The 23,887-nt window shown below is 51.2% G+C and overlaps 1 protein-coding gene across 5 annotated transcripts in view; it reads left to right on the forward strand.

Moving 5' to 3' along the window:
• The first annotated feature begins 2,446 nt into the window (after positions 1 to 2,446).
• Positions 2,447 to 23,887, forward strand: part of JDP2 (Jun dimerization protein 2) — a 40,998-nt gene continuing 19,557 nt past the window's right edge. The window contains exons 1-2 of one of the 5 annotated variants that reach the window (XM_070514088.1): positions 2,447 to 2,579; positions 13,553 to 13,776. In XM_070514088.1, coding sequence (XP_070370189.1) covers positions 13,576 to 13,776 — 201 coding nt within the window. In that variant the 5' untranslated portion in view covers positions 2,447 to 2,579; positions 13,553 to 13,575. Of the gene's footprint in view, positions 2,580 to 3,280; positions 3,332 to 3,575; positions 3,717 to 3,821; positions 4,040 to 12,827; positions 12,916 to 13,552; positions 13,777 to 23,887 lie in introns of those variants that run through there. The other 4 variants (XM_070514087.1, XM_044774035.2, XM_014835691.3 and 1 more) reach the window with 4 other exon arrangements.

Genomic DNA, 23,887 nt, shown 5'->3' on the forward strand with positions numbered 1-23,887 from the left:
TTGATGGATGGAGCAAGAAGAGTAAGCAGATAAAATTCCACTGTGTCAGTTCAGCAGTCCTTTACAAGCCTGGCTTTGGGCCATTTTATTCACATATTCTTCAGCCTTCTTTTGGTGGCAAGTGTCAGAAAACCCAACTCAAACTATCTTACCAAGAAGGAGAAAGGGGATATCTTTTTTTTTTTATGCTTTTTTTTGTGTGTGTGGTGAGGAAGATTGGCCCTGAGATAACATCTGTTGCCAATCTTCCTCTTTTTTTTTTCTCCCCAAAGCCTCAGTTCATTGTTGTATATCCTAGTTGTAAGTCCTTCTACTTCTTCTATGTGGGATGCCACCACATAGATGGCATTGCTGAGTGGTGTGTAGGTCCGCACCCAGGATCCAAGCAGGGAACCCTGGGCCGCCGAAGCAGAGCACGTGAACTTAACCACTACACCACCGGGCCACCCCACAAGGGGATATCTTGACTCTATCACTCTGAAGTCCAAAGACTAATTCAGCATGTTAGCTTCAGGGACTCAAATGATGATCTCATGGCTGTTTCTCTCTTTCCATGTCTTGGCTCTCTTTTCCTCTGTGTGTTGGTTCCATTCTTGGTCAAGCTCTTGTCACATGACAGGAAAAATGGCCACTGACAGCCACAAACTACATCCTTACACTGGTATTTTAAAGGAAAGGAACTTCTCTCTTCCTTAACATTCAGGTATCAAATCTCAGGGAAGACTCTGTTCGGCCCTGTTTGGGTCACGTGCCCATCCCCAAACCAATCACTGTTGTTTTAGAAATGGACTGCTCTAATTGGCCAGCGCCGGCCACACGCCTACACTTGGGTGGGGGTGATGTGGCACCAGGATTGACAGCCCTCCAGGCCACAGGGAGAGGGAGAGCAGTGGTTCTCCAAAGACAGGAATGCTGAGGAGAACAACAGACACCCACTACACTCCTTCTCTCCCTTGCCCAGCATTTTAACCAGAGAATTTACTCTCTTCACCCTCCAAAGATTTAGTGTTAAGAGATTGAAGAGAAGATGCTGGGCTTTCCCCAGAGATGGCTGTGGGTGCTGATTTACTATTCAACCTTTAGACATGTCGCCTGTTGTTTTATAAAATTCTCATTGGTGGTTATTGGAAGAGAAGCCTTCCTAATCCCAACTCACAAATTTTCTTCTCAAATATTTTAGCCTTGAATATATATGCATATATATATATGTGTGTGTGAATTTTTTGAAACTTTAACCACCCCCCCCCCCCAGCCAAATCACTACCACACAACTTCTCCTCCCACCCTAGGGAAGAGAGTGGAAGGCTCATGGCTCCTGGTCTCTCCTGGCAGGTGTTTGGTTGAGTAAGGGAAGAGCAGGAGGAAGAAAACATTGTAAACAGGTCTCTGTCATTTGCAGAATATATAACAGCTAACTCAGCTTCTTGTTGGATTTTGTGATATCATCCTGCCCTACACCTAAGAATTCTCTATGGCATTTTGTGTGTGTGTGTGAGGAAGACTAACCCTGAGCCCACATCCATGCCAATCTTCCTCTATTTTGTATGTGGGACGCCTCCACAGCACAGCCCATGAGTGGAGTAGGTCTGCACACAGGATCTGAACCTGCGAACCCCAGGCCACCGAAGCAGAGCGGGCAGGACTTTAACTACTCAGTCACGGGGCTGACTCATACAGCATTTTTTTTTTTTAATTAGGAAATCATAAAAACTCCTGTTTTTGAAAAATGTGTGATAACTCCAGCCATGTCCAAATCAGGCTCTGGAGAGGACTTGCTCTAAGCACACACACTAATTATTAGTTCCCCACACATAGATCCGTTTAGTCTTTTCAAAGTCCGAGACGAAGACACATAATGCAACATTGCACCAGTTCAGTGTTTTCTTCCAAATAAACGTCCAGACCTCAGTCTCATGGGGGAGACATCATAAGGCAGTTTCATAGGACCCAGCTTTGATCTTTATGATGTAGTAAAGGTGTAGTTGGCCTTTCTGGGGCTGAGAGTCATGTTCTTCCACAAGACTATCAAATTACTACTGATTTTCCGTTGTATATTCTTTCAGGGCCTTACTTTCTTTTTACTCGTTAACGTCAATGGTTTGAGGGAGAGGGCTGACAGTGAAGGTGAAAATGATGTCAATGTCACTGGGACTTGATGTGTCTTTCCTTCCATAGACCAGTCCTCTTATCCGGAAAGATGTCACTGCCGGGGGAGGACAGGGAGAGGAAAACCTCCCTGTGCGCACACTGAGGAGCCATGCTCGTTGGGCTTTGCTCCTTTGCTCCCATCTGTCTACAGTCGTGCTGTTTCTTTCACTCTGAGCATCTGCACTCCAAGAAGGCATGAACTTTTTCTTTCACTTCCTCTCTTCTATGGGTGATGACCTGACATCACTCAGAGGAGGCTGAAGGTCACTGAATATAAACAGTCACTCCCATCTGGCTTAGGCAGAAAGGTAGGGGTTGGCTAGGCGCGCAGGGGGTCTGGAGGTAGGAGATGCCACCCACGGTGCCAAGGTCTCAGGGGCGACATGTGTGAGGGCTCTGGGTCTCTGCGCCTTTACAGACGGGAGGGCACGGTGAGGACACATTTCCTCTGGAGTCGCCCCTAACCATCACCACTCTAGGAGGATGGAGGGTGGGAGGAGAGTTGGCAGTGGCAGTTGTAATGGGGAAGAAGGCCATTCGGGGTGGGCTGAGGGCTGGGTCTGCTCACCGGAGTGTCTGTGAGCAGAAAGGAGAAGCCAGGCTGCCGTGTGGCAAAAAGCCCAGGGGTCAAACTGTGCGGCCTTAGAGAAAGTGGCAGCGGGCTCAGGCCGCAGCCCCGGGAGAGGGCGGGCCTCCTGCAGGGACCGACCCCAGGGCTTCAGGGCGCCCGTAGTGGCCAGGCGGGCTAGTGGGCGGGCGTAGAGGCCCCCAATGCCTTAATTCTCTGCCCATCCTTCTCCGCAGAAAAACGAAAGGGGCTTGCGAGATCATTTCCTCGCTCCCTCGGTCGTGAAGCGTCCAGGGATGCAAATGTGCCGGAATCCTCGCTCTCTCGGTTCGGGAAAAAGCGCTCAGGACTGAGGAAGATGGTTCAGCACGGGCTCCGCGGGCTCGGGGGCCTTCGGCGCGGCCCCCGCCGCCGTGTCCGTGCCCCCGCGCGGCGGCTTCAGTGCCGGGCGGCAGCCGGCGGCGGGGCGCGGGGATGCTCTTACATAAGCGCCCGCCGCGTCCTCGCTCGCGCGCTCCTGCCCCGCGGGCCGGCAGAGCCGGGGGCCGCGGCTGCGGGCGGGGGAGCGCGCGGAGCCCCGGGAGGCGGGCGCGACCGGCGGCGGGGGCGGTGAAGGTCAGTGGGTGTGAAGCGCCGGATCCACACCCCCTCCTCCCCTGTCCCCTCCTTCCCTTCCTCTCCGTCCCCCTCTGACGTCTGGAGCTGGCAGCTCGGCAGGTTCCGCATTCCCGACCCCTCCCCGCCGCCCAGGGGCCGCTATATAGCCGGGGCTGATGCAACCCGTCCCGCCGCCCGCCACAGCCTGCGGGAGGGACGCTCGGCGGCCGCGACGGGGGGCGCTGGCGGCGGCGGGGCTGGCGCCGCGGCGGCTCCGCGGCCGGCACGGGCCTGGGCACCGGGCGGAGCTCGGCGGCCGGGCGGCAGCGGCGCTGAGCGGGCACGGCGCCTGCAGCCGGGCCCCGGCCCCGGGGGCGCCGCCTCCGCCCGCGGCTTCTGCACGGTGGGTGCGAGGGCGCGCGGGGGGCGCCGGCGGGGCGGGCGGCGGGGCGGGCACCTGGGACCGCCGCCCCCGCGCGGGCGGAGCGCACCGAGCCCCGGAACCCGCGGCCCCGGGCCCCCGAGCCGGCGCGGCGCGGGGCGCTGCAGCCCGGGCCCCTCCCGCGAGGCGCCTGGGAGCCGGTGGCTTCCTCTTGGTTCCCGCCCTGGGACGGGAGGCTCCGTCCGCTGCTGGGGCAGCCGGGGCGCTCTCTCCGCCTCCCTCCCGCGCTCTCCTCCCCCGTCCGTTTGCAGGGAGGTGCTCTCCTCGCGCGGCGGGGAAGGCGGGTGAGTGGGGAGAAAACTGCCCAGGGGAGACGGGCCGTGGGGGTGGAGATGGAAGGGGAAAGGCCAGGGAGGTGCAGGGGCTGGTGGTGGAGGGATGACAGGGACCTGCTGGCAAGTCGTGCCCGCCCCCACCCCCCTCGCAGGGAGGAAGCGCGGCTCCCTGAGGACGTGGAGAAGGGTCCTGAGAAGGCTGGGCTCTCGAACCAGTGAGGAGGACTTCGCTTAAGGCCATTGCTTCCGGGGTCAGGGCTGGGACGGGGCTTCGGGGTGGTCTCGGTCTCCTGTAGGCTCCCGCTGCTCCCAGGCCAGGTTACATAAGGAGGCGAGCCGGCTCCTCTAGGTAACCAGCCCCTCCTCTCCTGCCCAGCGCAGTTTAGAAGGCTCTCTTCTGCCCCTCCCCTCAAAGGAGGCTGAGGGATCGGGCCTTTCTGCCTGGAGCCGGGACCCTAGGGGTGGCCGACACAGGCTTTGCAGGGTCAGTGGGAGAAGGTGGGGAGACCAGGAGGCCTTGGCCCTTCTGCAGGAATGGAGAGGCCAGCTATGCGGCTGGACCTGGAGAGGCTGGTGGAAGGGGAATCAGCCGACCCTTTGGGTCAGCTCTAATTGCAAGGTTGTCTGACCCTTGCCCAGGGCGCCGCCCTCCTTCCTGGCATCCAGGCCAATGAGCTACGGCCTGGCCACATGTGCTCAGGGCAGAGGTGCTCAGGTCTGTCTCTCAAAAAAGGACTTGCAGACGGTGGAGGTGTGCCTACCCAGGTTAAGTCTTGGTGGACTCTCCGTAGGGTCTTAGTTTGGGGAGCATCAGAAACTGAAGCTTTGAATCATGGTTGGGTGCCTGCTTGTCCTCTGAGGCCTTGCAATGAATTGTGTTCACATATTGTCTCCCTTCCCCCCAAACCTCCCTTCCCTGAGGGTTTTTAGAAACACCTCCCATTGCTGTCATCCTCCCCGCAAATCTGGCTGGAGCTGGCCGGAGGCCTTATCTCCCTTTGCAGGTTTCTAGGGGAGCGGTCCACCCGCGATCAGGTGTGAGCTTGGCTCTGATTTTATGTAACCCTGAGGAACAGGGAAGAGAAGCAGGATCTATTCTCATGCCTCTGGCCGGTTAAGGTTCTGCCTCTTCAAACAGGGAAGACGGTTTCTCAAAGAGTCTTCTGTTCCCCCTCTGCTTTGGCTTTGGTTCAGAGCTGCAGGAAGCTCCAGAATCTTCCTGAAGAGCTGGGTGCTGTGAGATCGGAAGGGCTGCTGACTTTTCTTCTCGGTTGGTTGCAGCCATCTCCAAGGAGATGTGTCAATAGGTGGTAACAGTGTCCACTTGGGAAGAATTTGGACAAGGATTCTTGCTCACTCGCTGCCTAGCTCTTGCAGCCACCAGCGTCTGTTGTCGTCTCCCCGACCTGCTTGCAGGTTGTGTGGGCATCTTTTCCAACCCGCAGAACCCGTGGCGGGCTGAGAAGTCTAGGCCCTCCAGGCCCTTTTGTCGTGGGGCTGCTGGGCTGGCTCTCGCACCAGGGTCTCTGTTTCCAGCTCTGCTCTGGAAGACGGGGCCAGCGCAGACTCTAGGCTGGCCTTCTCTGTATTCATTCAGCCCCAGCTCAACTTGAGCAGCCAGAGCCAGGACTGAGGGCAAGCTACATTCTTTTCGGCTGCAGGATGCAGTTTGCTTTCTTTCCATGCGAATGAATTATGTTTGAAACTGAAATGGGAGGAAGAGAAAAATAGAGTGTGTGTGTACGGGTGTGCGTGTGTGCATACCTCTGTAGGCAGGGGGAGAGCAGCAGGCACATTATTTTTCCATTTTCCTTTAATTAAGGCTCTGTGGAGGTGTGTTTGAAAACAGAGGGTCTCCTATGCCTTTGAGGAGGGTGAGAACACTGTTTTGGCTGCGTCCCGGGCCATATGCAGCGTATGGTGGCCAATGAAACTGGGCCTGGCTCATTCTGTTGCTTGTCTTGGCAGTCGGTTCCGTGGCTTGTGTTACCAGCTCTGGAACTCACGGGCTGCCAAGCTCCGTGTGCCTGTGTGTGTGTGTGTGTGTGTGTGCGTGTGTGCACGCGCTCTTGTGCGTGTGTGTGGTTTGGCCTCTCGAAGCTCCGCAGAGACAAATGCCTCAACGACCCAGGGCTGGAATTTTCAGCCTGTGTTTCTTTATACTCATTGCTGGCTGTGGGAGGGCTGGCCAGAGCCCACCGATCTAGGCTTTTTTTAGTCTGTTTTCTCGCTGCAGCCTATGGGATTCCAGTGTGGAGCTCCATTTCCAAAGCTTTAGCTGGCCAGTGGCATTTTTTTTTTAAAAGGCCAAAGGATTTGTCACACACTATGTGTATGTCTTGTGTTATGTATCATACTGTGAATCCTGACACCAAGGAACTGAGATGAGGTGAGGCGGGAAGAGAGGACGGATGGCTTGTGCGGTGGCCGTACCCTCCCAGCTTCTTCTCTGCCGTGTTTGCAGACAGGGCCTTGTCAAATGCATTTGTCTGGTCTCCAGGGAACACCCTTTCCTGGGAGAGGTTCCAGTTTCTTCTATGGCTGGGATGGCTATGCAGGGATCATGTGTGCCCGTGTACCCTGCTGGCGGCTTCCTGTGACCTCCTAGCACCCCTCATTTTCTTGTTATGAAGATCTGAGAAGTGACTCCTAAGCATGCAGGCATAGAGTGATTGAAGGACACAGAAGATGCTGGCCCTCGGCTTTTGGAGGCAGGGGAGGAAACCCAGCTGGCGGTGCCTTGTTGCCAGTGATGTGCGCGGCCGTGTTCTGGCCTGCAGGACAGAGGAGACCGTAGGAGAAACTGAGGCAAAGGGCACGTGCTGGGCCTCAGATCTGCACCTTTGTCCCGAGCCCTGATCTGGCACCCTTTGTTTCTGTCCTGCAGTGACTGCCTGGGTGCTGAATGGTCCTGCCCCCTTGGGGTTCAGAGCTGGAAAGTGGGGGAGAGCAGAGGATCCTCTGGCTGTAGGAAAGGGAGATCAGTGTTAGGTGGGAACGGTGCAAAAGGGACCTCTGGGGGTCACCTGGCACTGGTGTCCCTCCAGGAAGGAAGGCCCTCGTGTCTACGCTGCATTCATGTTCACTGGGTGCAGGCGCTGTTCCAGGTACTTTCCAAATATTCACTCATTTAATCCTTTCTACAGTCTTACAAGGCAAATAACATTATTATTCCCACTTTACAGCTGAGCAAAGTGAGGCACAGAGAGATTAGGGAACTTGCCCAAGGTCACTCAGCTAGTAAGGGGTAGAGCTAGGATTCACACTCAGGCGATCTGGCTCCAAGGTCATCTCCTAACCGACTCCTAACCCCCCTCACTCCCTGCCTGCAGAGCTGGGACAACCCCCTGGAGAGGGACCTTAGCTGCTTGCCCTTCTTCTCAGTCTTGGTGCTTTCTGCATCTGTTTGCTCCTCGCCTTCTGGATCTCCTGGCCTTTTGGAAGCTGGTTAACCTACATCATTTCAGATTCCAGGAGAGAGAACATCCCAGAACACTGCTTACCTCCAAGGACAGATTTGGTGTTTGATTCTCCAGGATTCACGACAATTAGTACGATGCTTGGTGATCACTGGCCTCACCCCTTTTTGCCCCCTGCTTCCCACCGTGTCCTCCACCTTTCCTCCTGGGAATCCTCCCAGGCTCCCAAGACCCCCCGCCCCCTCATGCTGATGCTCAGGTGCCAGCTGCCTGCTCTTGACTTCCCACCGCACTGCTCCTGGGGCCTCACCCTGCCGACTCCCTTGCTCTCTGACCTACCCTCGCTCACCTCCACTTGCTCTCAGCCCTGAGCCTCGCAGCCTTGGGCTGTGTGCACTCACATGCACACCCATCCCTGGCTCCTGATGCCGGCCCAGGCCTGCCGTTTGCCTGGAGGGGAGCCGCCTTCTCAAAGAGCCCCAGGAATGTTGGGGCTCCCGAACCTTTGGTTTCTGTGGACAGAAAGTTCGTGGTACGGATCCCAACCTTCTCTTAACCTGTCTTTTTTTTTTTTTTTTTAATTTATCTTTGCCATTCTAGATGAAGATGCACGTTATTGGGTACTTTCTGATAAGAGTAGCCCTTTACAAGTTTGTGCCATCAAAGCAAGCCTGGTTTTTTATTTATAGATACTCCCATTAAAAAAAATTAAAAATTATGGTATCTTACAAATTTATATACAGTAAACAAAAGAAGAAATGAGAGGGAAAAACTCAAGTCACCTTTTCTTCTTTCAGCTGAAAGGATTCTTCATGTTAATATCTCCCAATAGGGCCCATTTTCTGGACTTGAAGTGTCTTGTGGCTTTTCTTCTGCTGGGACAAGGCAGCGCCCCAAACTCTCTCCTACGAGTCCCTGAGGAAGTCAGAATAGAGAGACACAGATATCTTTTCTCTTCTTTTCTTTTTTTTTTTGGAGGAAGATTAGCCCTGAGCTAACTACTGCCAATCCTCCTCTTTTTGCTGAGGAAGACTGGCCCTGAGCTAACATCCATGCCCATCTTCCTCTATTTTATACCTGGGACGCCTACCACAGCATGGCTTTTGCCAAGCAGTGCCATGTCTGCACCTGTGATCGGAACTGGCGAATCGCGGGCCGATGAGAAGCGGAGTGTGCGAACTTACCCGCTGCACCACCAGGCCGGCCCCAGATCTTTTCTTTAGCTTCTTTCCCCTTGGATCCATCTGGTCCCTGTTTCTTTCAAGCCCACTTTTAGGAAGCTGCATCAGACCACCCAAAATGTTAGGCTCAACAACAGCTTAGGGTCCACTGTGACCTCCTGAACGCTTTCTATCTTATCCATTCCTTGCTTGTCAGTCTCATCTTGGATCTCTGCTTTACCCAGTTTTCCTTCCTTGGCTAGTTTCCAGGTTGTTCCTGGTCAGTGCCCCAAATTGCCAAAGTCTTTTTGGATTCTAGTCCTATCTTTTGAGGCACAAGCCTCATTTGCCATTTTGGTTTTCTGCCAATGTATAGAGCTTGCTCTTTATTTGTGCATCCTAGTTACTAATGGAGATATGGAGGGTGTTTATCTTCCTTTTGGACCTCCTGGTCCCTGAAGGGGAAAATCTCTGGGTTCTTCCCCTAAAGTTTTTAGCGTGTAGTTTTCCTTTTCCTACTAAATTGTTTCCATATGGAACACCCAGTCTGGGAGATGATTTCACCTCTTGTCATCTTTCCTATGTCCTCCTTGAAGTGGGTAAATTCCTCCTGGCTGTTATTGGTTTTCTGCCACTGCCCCCCCTCCGCTTTTTATAGATCCCTAAATCACTTGAAATTGTTTTGTTTTTCAAATCACCAAAGTTGCCTTTCAGTGGTCGATCATCAGCCAGCTCTTTGCAGTTAATGAGGATCCAATTAGGAAAGGCAGCCGCTCCAGCTCCTCCATCTTCGGCCTCCTGCCCCCAGAACGGTTTAGGATGACTTCTCGCTCGTGAATGTCAGCTGTTGTGGTTGTCTCCTAGGAATGGCATGTGTCAAGGACTTTGTGGTTTGTGTCTGAGCAGTTAGGGGCGCCCTTGCAGGGGAAGGAAAGAGAGGGAGATTTTTTGCTCCTGCACAGAAAGCCTGGTGCCTGATCCCCTGAGTGAGGCTTGCCGTTGGAATGACATTGAACTCACGGGAGCAGGAATGGCAAGAATTTATGGGGCTGCTGCTCTCAGGGGGTGGTTACCCCTCTAGGGGCTTCCACAGTAGCGGGGAATTCATTATATTTTGGGATCATTTGTTAGTGTCTCATTTATACCATCTGTATGAAAATAAACAGAAGCTGCCAGCAGAGCCTATCATTCCCGGAACAGAGTGGGGTCTGGCTTCCATCTCTCAGAGATGGCTTAGGCAAGGAAACATACAGAAGCTTCTGGAATATTTTTCTTGGGGTCTACTGTGGGAACGATAGATAACGAGCATCTAAATTTCCAGAGAGAGGCCCTTACCTCACTCACTGAATTTTGTTCCACCATGAATTTATCATTTGTTCGTTCTTTCATTCATTCATTTATTAATTCAACAAGTATTTGGTGATTACCTTTCTGTGCCAGAAATGATGCTAGGCACTGGAGTCGCATGGAGCAACAACCAGCCTTTGAAATCACCTCTGCACCTGCTGAGTGGCTGTATGGCACATTTTGCCACACAGGAATGGGTCCTTATGGTACAGGGGCGTTCTGGGGCTTCTGGCCAAGGAGGGGATTTTGCTCTGTTTTTTGTTTTTTGTTTTTTTTTTTTTTGAGGAAGATTAGCCCTAAGCTAACATCTGCTTCCAATCCTCCTCTTTCTGCTGAGGAACACTGGCCCTGAGCTAACATCCATGCCCATCTTCCTCTACTTTATATGTGGGACGCCTACCACAGCATGGCTTGCCAAGTGGTGCCATGTCCGCACCCGGGATCCAAACTGGCGAACCCCGGACCGCCGAAGCAGGATGTGTTGCACTTAACCACTGTGCCACCGGGCCGGCCTCTTGCTCTGTATTTTTGCTTTGCTCCATACCTTGGGTGTGGGCCCCCATCCTCTGTGAGGGGTTTGTGTCCAGCTGAGTACCCAGCACAGAGCATTCTTCAGCCTCCCAGCTCCAATCTGTTTTGATTAGCTCAGTTGAGCATTCTTCTTGGGGTCACTGACTCCTGGTGACATCACTTCAGGTCTAGAATAGGGGATGTTTTAGAGTTTCCTCCTCTTCTGAGAAGGAGATGTGAGTTTCCTTTGTCACTTTGGCTCAGGTAGCTTGAAATCAACCCCCTCTGCCTGCTGAGTGTCCACAGGGTTGGGCCCAGGCACCATTTTGCCGCACAGGAATGAGTCCTTACCCTGGGTCCTTTCTTGTTCTTTCTGGAGGAGGCCCCGGGAGACCTGCAGCTCATCCGCCGTGCCCCGGAGCAGCCTCATGGTGTGCAGCCTGCGGCCCTGTCTGCATTGCAGGCCTGGCTCCGGGGGACGGAGAGGGTGCTCTCTTGCTGACTGGACTCCAGTCCAGCTCGGGTTTAGGGAGGGTCACAGCGCATTGACCAACCACACGGGAGAGGTCTCGGGGCCATTTCTATGTCTAGGCTCCCACCCAGGCTGCCATGGGGTTATTCAGGGAACTTCCTCCTGTTGGAGGCAGGGTAGAGGGTCCGCTGTGCAAGAGAATGATCCTCCACTCTGGGCTAGTGTCTGAAAGGCCACCGTTAGAGGGTGGACTTCATTCCTTCTGCATTGACATCTCTTGGACCCCAGGAGGGGAAACAAAAAGGGCAGGGTGAGAAAGCTTTGGTTCCAAAATCCAGGGACCCGGAATCCCGTCCTGGCTCTGGCCCTCTCTGGCTGTGTGAGCTTGGGCAAGTCTTTTACCTCTCTGAGCTTCAGTTTCCTCATGTGCAAAATGAGGATGTGGTTTAGATGAGTACAGGGACTTCTCCAGCTCTAAGACTATAACTTGATGTGAATGAGTCTCAGATCCTTTTCTGAGATGGCCCGGGGGACACAGCTTGCTAAAGATGGGGAGAAAGGATGTGAGTGGAAAGGAGGGGCTGAGGGGCCAGGTGTGGGAGGTGGAGCTGGTGGAACACAGATGAAAGAGCCTGGGGTACCAGTTGTAAACTTGGGTGCAAGGTAGGGAGCTATGGGCAATGGCTTCATGGGCAGATGCGGCCGGTGTGCTAAGGGTGAAATGGCAGATCCACGGTACGCTCCTGTGCACCTTTGTTTAAGGAAAGTGATGTCCCGTGGAAGTCTTTGTGGTTTGAGGGTGCAAGCCACTCACACGCTTTACCCTCAGAGTGCGGGGCCTGTTGGGAAAGAGACACAGGGCTGGCTAGAGAACCACATTCCATCTTTGAAAGTGAAACGGAGATGGACACTGTGGCTTATGCTTATGGCCAAAATGGGCTCCCTAAAATGCCCCTCTCTTGAAATCTAGACCTGAGAGCCTGAACGGGGGGGAGGAGGTTGTGGATCACTCTTCGGGGCCACTCTCATGGGAGGCAGAGCGCCAAGACAGTGTGGCCACATGGGTACATAAACTTGGCTCAACAGAAGCGTGGTCAGAGGATGTCCCGTCTCCCCTCTCTCGCCAAATACATCCCTCTCCATGGGAATAGAGGGGTGGAGAATGGAAGGATAGGCCAAAGCTTCTCCCCCGGGATTTCCAAGACAGTTGAGGTTCTGATTTATGGCCCTCTGCAGGCAGGTGGGAAGGGACAGAAATGATTTCCTTTACAGGACTGGAATCCAGGAGCAGCTTTGTACTAACGTGCTACTTACAAGGCTGCTTAGAAGCCAAGACTGTGCACATCTGAGCTCCAGATCTCAGTGCCGTGGGCTCATAGTAGGTGGTCCACATCGGATGGATGGATGGATGGTAGGAGCCCTGCAAGGGACCAGATAAGTCTGGCTTTATTGGCAGACAAGCTTTCTTCCCTGCCATCTGTGCCTTGAAAGGACCATTTCTTACCCATGAGCTTCCCCCAGCAAAGAGAAGGAAGAAATAAGAATTCCCCTGCTGTTGACCTGTCTCATTTATGTCTTTCTTTCATTCCTGAATCTGTCTTCCCTTGCAAACCTTCAGGGTTTGACAGAGCCAGAATATGTGTTTGCTTTGAGAATGAAGAGACTGTGGGGGACTTTTCTGGTACTGGGCTCCACTGGGAAACACATGCTAATTATTTCCATCTCCTTTGCCTAAGTGTCTTCCTCATAGACGCACACACACTGTCACCTTTAACTTCGATTTGCTTCATTCGTATTCAGGGCGTCTTAACAAGTAGGCAGAACGGGATGCGTGATTGGAGGGGAGGCACCATGCCAGACCAAAAATAGCTCCCTCTCAAACAGGTGCAGAGGTGCCTGAGATTCCACCGTTGCAGTCTGTTCCCTTCTGAGGCAGTATGTTGCCGTGTAAATCCCAGCTCCTTCAGGTTTTACTGTGTACGTTCTTGAGCGATTTATCTTTCTTTCTTTTTTTTTTTTGAGGAAGATCAGCCCTGAGCTAACATCTGCCAATCCTTCTCTTTTTTGCTGAGTAAGACTGGCCCTGAGCTAACATCCAGGCCCTTCTTCCTCTACTTTATATGTGGGACGCCTGCCATAGTATGGCTTGATGAGTGGGGCCATGTCCGCACCGGGGATCCGAACCGGTGAACCTCAGGCCGCCAGAAGCGGAACACGCGCACTTAACTGCTGTGCCACCAGGCTGGCCCCGCAAGTTATCTTTCAAAGCCTTGGCTGCTTCCTCTGCTGAATGGGCTCTGCCCCCATCTTAGTGTGCTAATAGAAGGATTATGGCAGTGCCGAGCAGAGAGCAAGTGCTCAATGGATGTGCCTATGGTTGGGTTAAGCATTGCCTTAAGGGCCAAGGATAACCTTGGTGGGAATTAGTTGATGGAGTTTCTCTCTATCACAGAATGGACTGAAGGGCAGGAAGAGCAGCTGCATGGGGAAAGGATTCGGGGGGGACATTAGCAAAAGAAAGGTTGAGGTCCTGGCAAGACACGGGGGCTTTAGCCGCTCATGGAACCTCTCAACCTGGCTGACCCCCTTGTCCTTCTTCTTTTGCCCACTCCAGGCTGGACCGCCGCTCCTCCTGCTATGATGCCTGGGCAGATTCCGGACCCTTCCGTGACTGCGGGCTCTCTGCCAGGGCTCGGCCCCCTGACTGGACTCCCCAGCTCAGCTCTGACGGTGGAGGAGCTGAAATACGCCGACATCCGCAACATCGGGGCCATGATAGCTCCCTTGCACTTCCTGGAGGTGAAACTGGGCAAGAGGCCCCAACCCGTGAAAAGTGAGGTGAGCGAGCCGTGTTCCCCCAGACAGAATCCAAGGGTAGGACGCCTGGGTAGAGCCCAGGTCTAGCCTTACACGCAGCGTGTGACCTCAGCGTTGCCATTCAACGTGGGGTCTGAGGACCAGCGGCATCCGTGACACCCTGCAGCTTGTTAGAAATGCAGAATCTCGGGCCCCACCCCAGAACTTCTGAATCAGAATGTGCATTTTAACAAGCTCCCCCAGGAATTCATGGACACGGTAAAGTTCTAGAAGCCCTGGGCTAGGGCAGGATGCTGTACCTGTCTCTGGGTCTTCAAGGGGCGAGGGAAGAGTGACTAATAATAACAATAATGAATAATAATATATTGGCAATCTCTCTGGGGTGTTGGGAGAATCAAGGGAGTTTGTGGAAATGTGCACATGCTTTGAAAGTATACAAGAGCATGCCAGTCCTGGGTTATCTTGAAAAATTATTGTCATTTGTCACATCATTGCCTCTACCCCTCTTGGCCCCAGGCTGGAGCTGAGCATGGCAACTTGGAGGAAGGGTGGTGTGGCCTCCTTTCGCAAGCAGCTGCCAGAGCTGGGCATGGCTCAGTCACCCAGCATCATCTGCCTTAGGTGATGCTTGCGGAGGACCCACATGGGACCACTCCCTGCTCAGGTCCTGCAACTGCAGCTCTCATGAGTCTTACTTGCAGAAGAGCAGCTTTTCCCTGGGGACTGGTGGGAAACACAAGTTCCCAGTGTGGGTGAGCATCAGTGCTGTGCATGCCCCCAGCCACTTCCCCAGCGCCGGTCATTTGTCCAAAGGCCTGCCCCAGTGAGGTCCCCAGCAGGGCCATTTTTTCAGAGGCCTAACAGAATAGCTGCCGCCCTGGAAGGGAGAAGGACAGGTGGTGAGAGGTGGAGAGGTGGCTGGGGGGTGGGGTTGGGGCCAGGACGTGGGAAGCAGCTGGGCTTCCTCTCATCATTTCATGAGAGGGAGCATTCATAGATGCGCCTCGACGTGGAGTCATCCTTTAGGATGGGACTTGGAGGGCTGGACTTTCCAGGGAGAGGGCCTCTTGGGTGGAGAGAGGTGTCTGGGTACTGACAGAGGAGAGTGGGTATATATGCAGCTCCTGCTCTTCCCTCACTCTCCCTGTGAGAATCGTAAAAACTGCGAAGAAGCGCTGGTGGGGCTTTGCCAGGGGTGGCAAACTGGCGGTTTGTGGGCTGGATCTGGCTCTCAGGTGTGTTTTGTTTGGTCTGCACAGTGTTTTAAAAGAAACTTGAACCAACATTTCACTGCAACATTTGGATTTCAATCTTTGATGAAAACACTGGAAGATCTGGTCACACTGTGCCCTGTTCTGGCATGGCCACAGCTGCATGGAATGGAGAGACCTCTGCACTCTCTCCTGGCTCCAGTTTGCCATAGGCCCTGCACGCCCTCTTATTCTTGATTTTGCTCACACTGTTGGTTTTGCTTTTGATACCCACAGCTGCCTTCATTTACTGTAACTGCTTGGCCCCTGCAGTAGACATTGGCTCTGGAAACACCTGGATTAGGTGCACGGCAGATGCCCACTAAAGACTGTTGATTACAAGATGAGAGTGGGCAGTAATTAGATTCCTCTGAATTGATTTTGTAAATCAACGTGCTGTTGATAGCAATTCCTGGCTTATTTCTTGTCCTGTTTTCTTTATGGAGGGCCTTGTCTTTGATCCTTTGCTATTCACCTTCCCAGACCTGTAACTTAAAAGCATCCATTTCTGGGTCGGTCCCCAGTGGCGCTGAGGCCGTGGGACTGATGAAGAGCGGGGTGCCTGGCCCAGCGGGGATTTGCCTAGGGGGTTGAGTTACCGCCTCTTCCCTCAGCAAAAGGTGCTGGAGGAGCTTGCTTTCTTTTTTTGGGGAAAAGGCATTTATTTGAGTGGAATATTTTTACATTTCACAGCCTCTCCCAAATTGGTGGCATATGCCCTGTACTTGACAGTGACGTTCTGTCTTCACAGGCACCCACAAACACGCGCCATCCAGGCTGTGAAAATAACAAGCTGTTTTTAGGGCGCATTTGCATGTCGTCTCCCTCGCTGTCAGACTGCAGCGCTGTGGGGGCGATGAGGCAGAGGCAGCAGCGTAGGTTGCGCTGGCTTGGAGTAAGGTCAGCTCTGCCTGGGGAACTGACCTCCACAGGCTTCCTACGTCGAATTCAAGGTGGGAGGCAGGGGGCTTATTCTTAGAGCTACTAAAAATAAAACAGGTGGAGAGAAACTTGCAGCTGGAGAACCTTATGTCCTGAAGACTTATTTGCATATGGTGAACTGCCTTTGGTGGATTTTCACATCAGCATTTTAGACTAGTAAAAGTTTCTTGAATAATAATGATACTAGCTCACTTTTTTGGTGAGGTAGATTAGCCCTGAGCTAACATCTGTTGCTAATATTTTTTGCTTGAGGAAGACTGTCTCTGAGCTAACGTCTGAGCCAATCCTCCTCTGTTTTGTATGTGGGATGCCACCACAGCATGGCTTGATGAGTGGTGTGTAGGTTCACACCCAGGATCCAAACCCATGAATCCCGGGCCATGGAAGCGGAGAGTGCAAAGTTAACCACTGCGCCACTGGGCCGGGCCCTAGGTCACATTTAAGCATTTCAGTATGTACCAGGCCCTGTGCTAATAATTGCTTAACCATATGATCTCGTTTATTCCTTACCTGATCCTGGTGACCGGGTTCTCCCCATTTTAGAGGAGAGGAATTTGAGGTCCAGGGAGGAGGAGGTCAAGTCGATCAGGGTCACGCCGCTGGAATGTGGCAGAGGTCAGGCCTGCCTGGCGATGCCCCTGCTGCTGCTGTGACAGTGGTGTCCCAGTTGCCCTGGGCCACGCCTTAGGCTTTGTGCTGGGCGCTCTTTGTGAAGTATCTCATTGGACTTGTCCAAGAACCCTTTGGTGTAATTATTGTTACTGTTGTTTGTGTGCCCACATTATGGATGAGGTCAACAAGGCTTAGAGGGGTCCAAGGTCAGGCAGCTGGGAAGCAGCCCAGGCAGGCGGACTTTTGAGCTGAAACTTTAACCTTATGCTCTGTGGCCTCCTGTGCTCTTTCCGTCCCTTCCAGGCTTCTAATCAACACTCTGTCGGGCCAGGAGGCCAGATGAAGCTGGCCCGAGAACGCTCCATCATTTTGATGACCTGGCCCAGTTAGCCCTGAGCCCTGCAGTTCTGCAGCCTCGTTGTCTCCTGGGCCCCAGAGAGAGTGGGCTGAGCCGCTGTGCAGGCAGCCCTGTCCCAGCTGGCTCTTGGGCTGTCCGCCTTGTAGAGGCCGGCAGTTTCCTGGGCCATGTCCAAACGCACGAAGCTGTTTGGTAAGAGAAAATTGGAGGAATTAAGTTAAATGACAGGTTTTGTAAATGATAAAGTGCTCTGTGCTGATGTTGTTATTATTATCTGGTTGACACATAATGTTACACTGTTTTGGTGCCAACTGCTTGCCTGCAGTCCGTTTGTCCAGCTGATATTTGCTAAGCACCTGCTGTGTGCCAGGCCCTGTGCCAGATGCGGGGAACTGACCCATAAACAAAGTAGACAAAGCCCCGCTTCTCTTGGGCCTATATATTGTAGTGGGGGCGTCCAGAAATAAAAATCAGCAAATTAATGGACAATGTGAAAGGTCAGATAGTGGTCAGTGTTGTGAGGGAAAATGAAGCAGACCGAGCGGATGGAGAGTGGCCAGACTGCTCGTGTTGCCGGTTGGCTAGGGAAGCTGGGCCTGTTATGCTCGGGGTTAGAGCCCATGCTGCTTTCTTGCCTCTTTGTTCTTCTTTCTTCTGTAATGTTTCCCTTTGATAGCTTTGCTCTCTGGCTGTGTCCAGGGCTTCTCTTCCTTCCCCTTAAGCTGGACTCCTCCACCAACCAGTCCTTATTGGCCTGAAGATCTTGGCCCTTCCGGGTGATCTCCCTCTGAGTGGGGTGCTGTGGCTGCAGTGGCCCCACGCTGCGTCTGGGCCCGGAAGGCATTTCCACTAGGGGTGGGGGGCGGGGGTGGGAGGAGCAGAGCCCCTCCCGCACGCACACACACACACACCAAGCACTCGCTTAACAACCTGTTAGATGAGACCCCTCACCCTCTGCCGCTCTTCAGGGCTCTAGAGGGACTCAGGAGTTCAAGGGAGGTTGGCCTGGATGACCTTTTAAGAAAGAGGTTGCAACTGTCATTCCAGGGGCTGGAGTCAGCCTCCAGATGAATCTCGTTTGGCCCTCACAGTGTGGTTTTCTTTTTTTTTTTTTTTCTTTTTTTTTTAATTGAATGAGTTGCTATATTTAAAAGCCAGGAAATGTGGACTTTCTGGCTTCTTTGAAAAAACCAGAATATCTGGCCATTCTGGGCCCACACCCTTAGATGCAATGAGAAGCTGGAGCTGAGTGGCAGATGCTCTCTGGATGAGCCTGCAGTCTTTAGTCCACCAGGCCTCGGCTACTTCCGCTGCCTCACACCCCGCCGCCTTCACGCTCTCTGTGTCACCAGCCTGCTTGTGAGTTTGCATCCTGTGTTCAGGTCCCAAGGACAGGGACTGCATCTTCCATGTCTTTTTACTTCCACTAGACTGTGTTCACTGCCTTGCACAGACTGTATGTTTAACGTAGGCTGGTTGGTTTGAACATTAATTAGCTGTGTCAACTTGGCAAGTCACTTAAACCTTCTGTCCCTTCATTTCTCCAGCTCCTAATTCTTACCTCCAAACACTCTCCTTTTGTTGTTCTGTTTCTGAACTTAAGCGACTTCAGGCAGAAGAAAAGAGGACACAATGGAAATCAAACCAACCATTCCCAAACTTGGCTGATCATCCGAATGGCTTGGAAAAGTTCTTACAAATACAGATTTCCAGACCCAAGCTCGGGCCCGTGGCATCAGAATCTCTGATCTGTCTGTCTAGTAGGCTCAGAGGTAACTGGGCTGCATTTGGGACCCTGACTGTTTATATGGCTCCTTGGGCTCTTCTGATTGTTGTCAGGGAGCGTTTCCGAGGGCTCACCTTGCGGGATCCGTGTGTGCCTTCCATCCTGGACGGCCTTCCAGCACACATTCCACATGGTGACTGGCCCGTGTCCTCGTCATCTTCAGAGCAGGAGAGGAGACTTAGCTGTTTGTGGATTTCACCTTGCTTATTTCCCAGCCTCCCCAGGAACCCTGCAGAAGGTGTAGAGAGAGGATTTTCACCTTTCGATGAAGTGTGTGGATTTGAACCCGTGGACTGTGGGGTGTCCTTGGAAGGTGTGCTCACTCGCAGCCACAGGTACTCACCCCCAAGTTTCTTCGCCAAAAAGACTAAAATGTTCACTCATGTCTAGCCTGAGCATAAAAAGTTGCCCCAAACCAGCTGACAAGCGGGGTTAATGTTGGCGTAAGCACGCTTATGTTTTTAGTGATTTAAAACATAAAAGCAGCCCACTGACATTTTTTTGCGAGCCTTGCATAATTGGTTTTTAATTTGTGGCTCTTTGGAGTAGCGTTGGCCTTCTTCCCCCTGACTCAGACGCTCTTTCTGTCTCATTTTTGCTTGGCAGAGATATCCAATCTGTCCCTTCTTGGAACAGAATCTCCCAACTCATCTTTGAGATCCTGACTTTCCCCTGTAGTTCCGTCACTTTGTTAGCACATTTTCGAAAGCTGTTAGCTTTTGTCTTTAATAGTTTAATTTGAGGGAAATGAGTGATAGCTAAAAGCAGCTGTGCCTGTGTTTAACATTGGCCCCTGTAATGTTGAGTCTCGTTTGATACCACACCCTGAGGCCTCACAAGGGTTCTGAGGTTCTTCTTTAACATCATTGGCTAGTTACATCCACTCTGTCCTACATGGAGTCCCTTGGAGAGGTGGTGGTGGGGACATGGCTGGATCTGTCTGTTCTTAGCGGAAATCAGACACTTCTGAAAAGTTCACAGAGTCCTGTGCTGTCTTCTTAGATTCTCCATCTTAAGATGGAGATGAGTGGGCCAGCCTGATGGTGCAGTGGTTAAGTTCACACTCCGTTTAGGTGGGCCGGGGTTTGCTGATTCGGATCCCGGGCACAGACCTACTCACTGCTTATCAAGCCATGCTGTGGCAGGTGTCCCACGTATAAAGTAGGGAGAGATGGGTCACAGATGTTAGCTCAGGGCCAGTCTTCCTCAGCAAAAGGAGGAGGATTGGTGGCGGATGTTAGCTCAGAGCTAATCTTCCTCAAAAAAAAAAAAAGATGGAGATGAGTGTTGCTGTGCTAATTAAATGAACTAATGTAGGTAAAGTGCTTTACTTAGTAAGAGACACAACAAATGTAAGCTACGATGGTGATACTTTACAATGTGTCGATTATGCAGGTTAGTTCTTATGATTGATTAAAAAACTGTCCCTTGGGCTTTTATTTGCTTGAGAGTATTTTTCCCTGGGAGGTAGTGAGTTGCCTGAGTGTTTGAAGGTACTCAGGTGTGGTGTGAACAGCGTACCGTCCTGATCCTAAACAGACAGGCTGCTTCTGCGGCCGGGGAAGTGCTCTTAGCTTGGGTTCAAGCTTCTGGGTTCACATCTGGCTCCATCGCCCACTCCTTATGCGACATTGGCCAAGTCAGCTGGTCTTTTTGAGCATCAGTTTCCTCATCTATCAAAGGAGGAAACTAAACCTCGTACGATTTCATCATGAAGATTAAATGAGGCATTGTGTGTAAAGATGACTTGCGTACAGTGCAATCTGTAAATTGTCTGTGTTAGGCGCTGAGCCCATTTGTAGTGACCCACACTGCAAGTTCGGACAGCGCTGGCCTTTCCAGTGCATTGCACTCATGACCTGGGTTTCAGGGAAGCAAGCAGGCCTTCCTGTTTCTGGTTGTTTATGCAGTGTAGATGTAGCCAGAGTTTAGCTTCCATCACCGACTGTAAATGAGAAGGCTCTTCAACCCTGTTTTCCCCTAAGTTGCCTAACGTGACCCCTTATCTTGTTTCCTGTGGTGTGAAGGTCATTGTTGGATTCCCAGGAACCATCAGTTTTTTAGCAGCCCTATGAAGTGGCCTCTTCTATCAGTACCAGTCGTCTTATTTTGGTGTCCCCAGATTTACTGGCAACATGGACTCAGAGTTGGGAAACTGAGCCCTCTCACAGGTGAGGCCCTTCTGGCTGAACAACTCTGCGCCCAGCCAAGTCTGTCTCCTCTCTACTGCACCCAAAAGACGCCAGACAACTTGGCCTGAGGTTGGAGCTCAGAGACCTAGAAGGACATTCGAGCAGATTCGGGCAGGCTGTGGAGGTGCTGGGAGTGAAGTCCTGGGTCCCCTCTGGGTTTACTGCCCCCTCGAGGCTGTGCACCTCCTGCCCTATGCTGGGGCTCACTGACTGTGAATCTGCTCTTCGGCTGCAGGGTCCCCCTTTACTAAGCGTAGTGCATGTGCATGTTCTGAGTGACAAACTCCTCCATGATTTGCCTCCCTAGCCCTTCTCCCTCCAACCACCACCAATAAGAAACCGTGGCTGTTTGGAAGCCACATTGCAGAGCAGGACTGCTGTGCTGCAACGGATCAGCTCTGAAGAGGTTACTAGACGTTTGAGCTTCGATTTCCTCCCTTGTGAAATGAGGGGGATAGACCTTATCTTACAACATATACAAAAATTAACTAAAATGGATCAAAGACCTAATGTAAGAGCTAAAACTACAAAACTCTTAGAAGAAAACAGCTATAAATCTTTGTGACCTTGGATTAGATATGACACCAAAAACACAAGCAATAAAAAAAAAATAGATAAGGGGCTGGCCCCGTGGCCGAGTGGTTAAGTTCGTGTGCTCCGCTGCAGGCAGCCCAGTGTTTCATTGGTTCGAATCCTGGGCGTGGACATGGCACTGCTCATCAAACCACGCTGAGGCAGAATCCCACATACCACAACTAGAAGGACCCACAACGAAGAAGATACAACTATGTACCGGGGGGCTTTGGGGAGAAAAAGGAAAAAATAAAATCTTTAAAAAAAAAATAGATAAATTGGACATCATCAAAATTAAAAACTTTGTGCTTCCAGGGACACAAAGTAAAAAAAATCCACAGAATGAGAGAAAATTTTTGAAAATTATAGATCTCTTAAGAGATTTGTATCTAGAATATATAAAGCACTATTACCACTCAATAATAAAAAGACAAATGGTCCAATTACAAATGGGCAAAGCATCTCAACGCATGTTTCTGCAAAGAAGGTATATGAATGGCTGATGAGCTCATGAAAAGATGCTCAGCATCATTAACCATCAAAGGAATGCAAATCAAAACCACAGTGAGATACCACTTCAAACCCACTGGGATAACTATCATAAAAAAGGCAGACGATAACAAGTGTTAGTGAGGATGTGGAGACGTAATTCTTGTAAACTGCTTGTAAATGTAAAATGGTTCGGACACTGTGGAAACAGTCTAGCAGCTCCTCAAAAGGTTAAAGATAGAGTTACCATATGACCCAGCAATCCCACTCCTAGGTATGTACCCGACAGAAAGGAGAACATATCCACACAAGAACTTGTCCGTGAATGTTCATAGCAGTATTGTTTATAATATCTCAAAAGTGGAAAGTACCTATGTCCATTAGTGGATGAATGGAGAAATAAAATAAAATGTTTCCATACAATGGCATATTATTTGGCCATAAAAGGGAATGAAGTATTGATACTTGCTACTGCACGGTGAACCTTGAAAACATTATGTTAAGTGAAAGAAGCCAGTCACAAAGGACCACATATTGCATGATCCCATTGGTATAATCTGTCCAGAACAGGCACAGCCACAGAAACGGAAAGGAGAACCAGTTCCCTGGTGCCTAGGGCTGGGGGAGATGGGAGAAGCGGGGGGCGATGGCTGAGGGATATGAGATTTCTTTTAGGGGTGATGAAAATGCTCTAAAATTGATTGTGCTGATAGTTGCACAACTTCATGAATATACTAAAAAGCTGTTGAATTGTACACTTTAAGTGGGTAAATTCTATGGTATGTGTGAATTATATCTCGATAAAGCTGTTTTAAAAATGGGGAAGAATAATACCTAGCTCACAGAGGCACGGGGAGGATTAAAAGGGATAATGTATATAAATCACCCAGCATGCATCAGTGCTCCACAATTAGCAGGTATGGTTATCAAAACTCCATTTTAGACTAGCGGCAGTAGAAAAGCCTGGATCTGGTTAGGGGCATTTTCTCCTCTTTCCTTTTTAATGCTAGTGGCCTTCCAGAAGCAATGAGAGCAATCTGGCAGGATTTTGTATGGACCTTGGGAGGAAATATGGAGTAATCCTGGCTATTTATTAGAATCCCCTGGAGAGTGTTTGAAAGAATACTGACATGCAGCCCAGAGATTCTGATTCAGTTGGTTTGGGTGGGGCCGGCAGGTGGTTGTAGCCTGTAGCCATTGGCTAAAACCCATGGTACAGTACAAACCGGCCCAGGTCTTTGAAGGAGTGAGGACATCTGGATTCGGGACAGAAGGCTCACGTGAGCAATGCACTTTATGGTTTGCAAACTGCTTTTGTAGACATTCTTTCCTTTGATCTGTTCGACAACCCTGCATGGTAGGTGTTCTCAGTACCATTAGTCGTTAGGAAACAGGCTCAAAGAGATGAAGTCACTTGACAGGGTCTCGTTTTTAAAGCATAATTTTATCTATTCTGTTTTTAAAAAAAAGCAAGATGCACACACATGCTCATACCTGTTAGTTATCAAACCTGACACCTTGGCGAGCGCTGCCAAGGTGAAGTCTGGTGCCAGGTTAATCTATTTTGCATAGACTTCAGAACAAAGCTCTGCCTGCCACTTCTCTTTAACTGGTGAGCATCCTGAGGGTGCAAGGCAAGCTGATAAAACATTATTTACATCTATGTGTGTGTATGTATATACACACACATGCACATACACACCGTTTGTAGCTACTGATCTATGTGTGCAAGAAAAACATAAACAGGAATAATTTGGATCCCAAGGCTGCGGAAACCTGCAACCACCCCCATAACCTCTGAGTTAAAGGTTTTGCATCAACCACAACACATCTTATTGTTCTCACTGAGTGACTATAAGAAGTATATGATACAATCGTGAGCCCCTTAATAAAATACCACCTTTGTCCATTTAGTATATTGTGGTTTCAT

This window comes from Equus asinus, chromosome 7 (genome assembly GCF_041296235.1).
Source record: "Equus asinus isolate D_3611 breed Donkey chromosome 7, EquAss-T2T_v2, whole genome shotgun sequence".
Classification (NCBI taxonomy): Eukaryota; Metazoa; Chordata; class Mammalia; order Perissodactyla; family Equidae; genus Equus; species Equus asinus.